Source organism: Hibiscus syriacus, unplaced genomic scaffold, assembly GCF_006381635.1.
Source record: "Hibiscus syriacus cultivar Baekdansim isolate YM2019G1 unplaced genomic scaffold, ASM638163v2 tig00110458_pilon, whole genome shotgun sequence".
In the NCBI taxonomy this organism is placed as follows: domain Eukaryota; kingdom Viridiplantae; phylum Streptophyta; class Magnoliopsida; order Malvales; family Malvaceae; genus Hibiscus; species Hibiscus syriacus.
In genome coordinates, this window is record NW_024062745.1 from 1,284,382 (window position 1) to 1,289,204 (window position 4,823).

The 4,823-nt window shown below is 35.2% G+C and overlaps 1 protein-coding gene across 2 annotated transcripts; it reads right to left on the reverse strand.

Annotated features, from left to right (window-relative positions):
• Nucleotides 1-1,135: 1,135 nt before the first annotated feature.
• Nucleotides 1,136-3,497, reverse strand: LOC120126585 (proteasome subunit alpha type-1-B-like). Of its 2 annotated transcripts, XM_039144752.1 has the most exons (3): nucleotides 2,979-3,497; nucleotides 1,390-1,767; nucleotides 1,136-1,332 (listed from the first exon to the last, which is right to left on the reverse strand). In XM_039144752.1, the coding sequence occupies exons 1-3, from the start codon at nucleotides 3,327-3,329 to the stop codon at nucleotides 1,276-1,278; spliced, it is 786 nt and encodes a 261-aa protein (XP_039000683.1). In that variant the 5' UTR covers nucleotides 3,330-3,497; the 3' UTR covers nucleotides 1,136-1,275. The 2 variants fall into 2 exon arrangements, with proteins under 2 accessions (XP_039000683.1, XP_039000681.1); XM_039144750.1 differs by having other exon boundaries at nucleotides 1,136-1,767.
• Between the last annotated feature and the right edge of the window lie 1,326 nt (nucleotides 3,498-4,823).

The following is a 4,823-nucleotide window of genomic DNA, read 5'->3' on the forward strand; positions in this document are numbered from 1 at the left end:
CTTGGCCCATTAATTTTGGGGGGCTTTCAGGTCGGGTCCAGGTCACAAAATTACCCTTAACTGGGCACCCGTTGACTCGGTTCTCTTTTTTTATTTTATTATTATTATTTATTTTAAATTAGATGTTTCATTTCTAAATTCAAAATTATTTTACCCTAACATTCTAAATCTATATTTTTCAAATTATTTCACTTTAACATTTAAATCATTTCTTAAACTATTTCTTTTAATCTTAAATTATTTTAAATTTAGTTACAATTTTATTTTATTTTATTTTATTTGAATTTATAAATTTTATGTTTATGGTATGTATTATAAACTTTTAAGTTTGAAATTTTATGTTTTTCTGTGTTGAATTTTTTAGAAAAATAAAATAAAATAAATACTAACTGGATAACCGTGACCGAAAATATGGGTATCTGAATTTATGTATAATTGACTTAGGGGTACCCGCCTCTTACGGGATGGGTCATGGGGCAAATTTTTGTAACCCGAAAATTTCGAGTAATCGGCATTTCGGCTACCCGAAAATACGGGTAACCGAATTTGAACAGCCACGGAAATAAACAATGGTGAATAAATTCAAGGGTTTCACTTTTAAAGCTAATGATCATGCATGCTTTAGCCATAAAATAAAATGCCCAAATGTAAAACAAATTGCATCCCAATTTCCTGCTACAACTTATTTCTTGAATTCAAGCATTTTGAATTTAACTTGGGTAGCAATAAATTTTAGGTTTATCCTTGTATTGGATAGATTCACAGAATATTTTCGTAACTCAAAAACGTTCGAAATTCTGTTCATTTAATAAGATAATTATGTAAATGATTAAATACTTAAAATCTAAAAAGAAGGTCAACATTCAATGGAACAATCTTCACTTCAGCTTTGCTAAAATGCCCATCATTATACTTCAAGAATTCTTACAACTAAGATGTAGCGTATATCAAAATATACATTTTCCATGTTTGTGGGTGTCTTTGTGCCATTGATACAAAGATTGGTCAGTAACAGATGCTCATGTCCGCATCAAATTTCAGAGATTTAAAGTAACAACACTCAAATGTGCTAACACCAATGACTGTATCTCGAGTACAACTGTAAAACTTAATATCAATTCATTTGCATGTTTAAAGCAATGGTAAAAGGATAGTTCGCAAAATAAAGAAAGAAATATCCATCACAATAATGTCTACCACAACTCACTTCAATCCACAAGCAGGTGCTAGAAAATCTTATCTAAATACGAGGATCTGCTCTGATGGCAAGTATCCCTAAATATCCATTGGGGCCACACATTCGTCGGTAGAACCACCCTGATCAGCAGCAGCAGCACCTTGCTCAGCTGCAGCCTCTTGTCCTGCAGCAGCATCGGGTTCAGCAGCCGATCCTTCTTGCTCTCCCACAACCTCAAAGGCATCGATCATTTGTTGTACGGTTTCCTGATCCAAAATATGGAACGGCTCCCCAACCCCTACCACAGCAACTGTACATATTGAGCTTTTTAGAGTTTCTCCTTGCAGGGTTTCTCTTATTGCCATAAGAGCATCTTTGACCAGATCATCCCAAGAGGAATCCGCAAAGTTCTCAAACCTGCGTTCCAAGTATGTCTTTGCAGCTTGGGAGCGGGATCCAATGGCAAAAGCCTGGTACTCAAAGTAATTTCCACTTGGGCAGTTGTAATAGAGATGAGCCCCAGATTCATCCAGGCCAGCCACCAACAGGCCAACGCCATAAGGTCGTTTCCAAGAGCGCTGGGTGCACACCTGCCACCAAACACAAGCATTTTTCCTTTTCAATTTGTACAAAACAAATAAAACTATTGTGTTTGTAGGTTTGGTGTTCCACACGGAATTGCCATCTTTAGCATCAACTACATTTCATTTAAATTGGGGTTAAAAGTAACCCCCAAATATGCAATTGAATTAAGGTCATGCCCTTGATAATGTTTAGTATACAAAATTTAGAGGCAAATCGAGTGACCAAGCATAGAATAGTAAGGAAACAAAGCAAAAGATTGAAAAATAGAGGCTTCCGCAACTTTTATATTATTATCATAGAGGCACATGGAAACATAGGTAGTCTATCACAAGTTACGGCCACCGACTATAACCAACATCAAAGACTTGACATCATTCAATCTCAACTTTAGCTTTAACAAATATACAGATCAAGTAATCATAACAAAGTTGAAAAAAAATTGCTACTTGATCACATAACACCAGCACAGCTAAAACCGAGCACACAAAGGTATGCCAAGCTCTCTCAGTTGGGTGCAGAGAAACCATTAGCCTGTTCAAACCTCGATTGCACTTCTACTGATTATACTCTCAATCATTTGATTAACAGAAGCATAACAAGGTACTAAAACGGTAATTGGAATACACTCATAACCTCCAACAATCTTTTCAAATCAGCCTGTCTATGGAATAGTCTATAGCCTGCTCTACACCCCGAGGTTTTAGTTCAGAAGCAAAAAGCACACTCGAGATTGTTATCTGACTGAGTCACTTGATGCAAAGAACAGTCAAGCCATCAGTTGAACTTTTCTTTTTCCCTTTTTTCTGTTTGTATCATACTAATCCTCATTACCCATTTCATTTCCCTCTATTCCAAATTGAACATTGGATATTAATTTAGTCATGGATCAGTTCAGCAGTAAAGCAAATGGGAGGTCAGTTTACTTGTAATTCCACATTGTTTGATATATCAATGTTTCCTATACAAAAGCTTTAACTGTGAGGTAACCTTTGTTAAGAACATATTCTGGTTGAGTAAATGATCATTTTGTGCTTAATTTTGCAGTTCTATTTACTTCAATGCCTCAGAAGAGACTCACTAATTAGGGTTTTAAATTGCACATTCTCAAAGAAAACCCAAAAATCAGCATTACCCATCAGTTTAGCAACAGTCAAAATGAAGCTCATTTTTAAGATTTTTTTATAAAAAAGTTAGCACTCCAAGAGATGAAAAATACCTGAGCTTTATCGGCAAGTTGGACGACAAGTCTGCCCACAGGTAGCGGCGACTCATACGTGAAGCTGTAGTTAATACACTCGTTTCTCATATACCGAGAGAGAACGCGGCCGTCGGCGGTGAGACCAGCGATGGCGACACCGATATGGTCGTCTACTTTGAAGATCTTCTTCTGGTGAGAAGACAACTCGGAATTGGCCTTGTTGACGCAACCCAAAACGATATGGGTCTTAGATCGAAGGCCGATCGCCGCTGAGCCTTGCTTCACGGCTTCCATCGCGTATTCCACTTGGAACAACCGCCCCGCCGGACTCCATGTCGTCACATCTGTATCGTACTGGTTCCTGAACATTTTCCTCTACGCCAACGCCTCAATCACTAGCTTTCTTCAATTGAAAAAACTGGGTTTTCAACTCTCTTTCCCTCTGGATATTTTAAGAGGGGTTTCTTCTTCTTCAAAACAGATTGAGAGCGGTAGAGAGTGGAAAACGAAAGCCATTTTGAGGGCTTTCGGTTCTATGACGATACAATTGGGTCATTCGACATGCGAATGGGCCGATAGGCCTCATGAAGATTTAATATCGGTTTTGAGGTTGGATCTTAAAATACATTTGTTTTGTTTTAATTAAGATGTCATCATTAAAAGTTAAAAGTTAATGACCGTTAAATATTTAGTTATTTACTGATGTGATATAATAAATATATAAAATAAAAAATACATAAATTTCACGTAGATAATACGTGGATTAAGTTTTGATCATTTTTCCTTTCATATTTGTACATTTTTGGTCATTTATGTTATCATTTTATTAAGCTTTGGTAGCTTGGATGTTGAATGACTTTAGTTTTATGACATGACCCGTTAGTAAAATAGTTAATTTTTTATTTTATCATCTACACTATACACAAAATATTGATTATGCGTTTTTTTAAAATTCAACTTAGTTTAGGGACAACATTTCAATTTATCTATTTTTAGTAGGTTTTATTCCCAACCTCATTATTGTTCATCTTCTCCATGCTTTTTTTCAGACATCTCTACTTCATTGCTCCATTTGCTGTCTTTCAAGGACTCATGCTACATTTCAAAAATAATGAAATATTTTCAACTTTCGATAACAAATAACAACACTACAAATCCAGAGAAAACTAATAGGGTAGCACTAGAGATAAAATAAAGCTGAGTAATCTCAGTTATACAAATTAAAATTCAATTTCCAAAGATTAATATTGTAGAATTTCAAATACAATAAAGAACAAAAAGACAAATCAATGGATCCAAATAACCCGATAACTAAATATCACTCTTCGTGGAGATTTTACCTGAGAAAGCACATCTGGTGAAACATAATCAATAGATTCAAATAACCCAATAACTGGATCTGTGAATTCATCCACTGAACTAAATCCAAAATTCATGATCTTCAATGTCGAATCTTTGTTTTTGCTCAAGAACAAGCAATTTTTTATTCTAGATTCCTATGAATCACCGTAAACCCCTGTGACATGTGTAATTTGTCACACCACTGACATCGTGCCGGCCTCCAAGTATCTTATTTCCAAGTGACCAAAACTTAATAAAATGATATCTTAAATCACCAAAAGTGTACAAATGTGAAAGGAAAGTGACCAAAATTTAATCCACATATTATCTATGTATAAATGATGTAATTTTAATTTTATATATTTACCGGGCCACATCAACAAATCTTTAAAGGTTTAACGGTCGTTAACCTTCAATGACTGCGTCTTAATTAAAACAAAATGAAAGTGACCAAAACTTATGTTTTTGGAATTCAATGAGGAAAAGTTTATAAAACTCAAATGAAAGTTGTAACATCCTCAA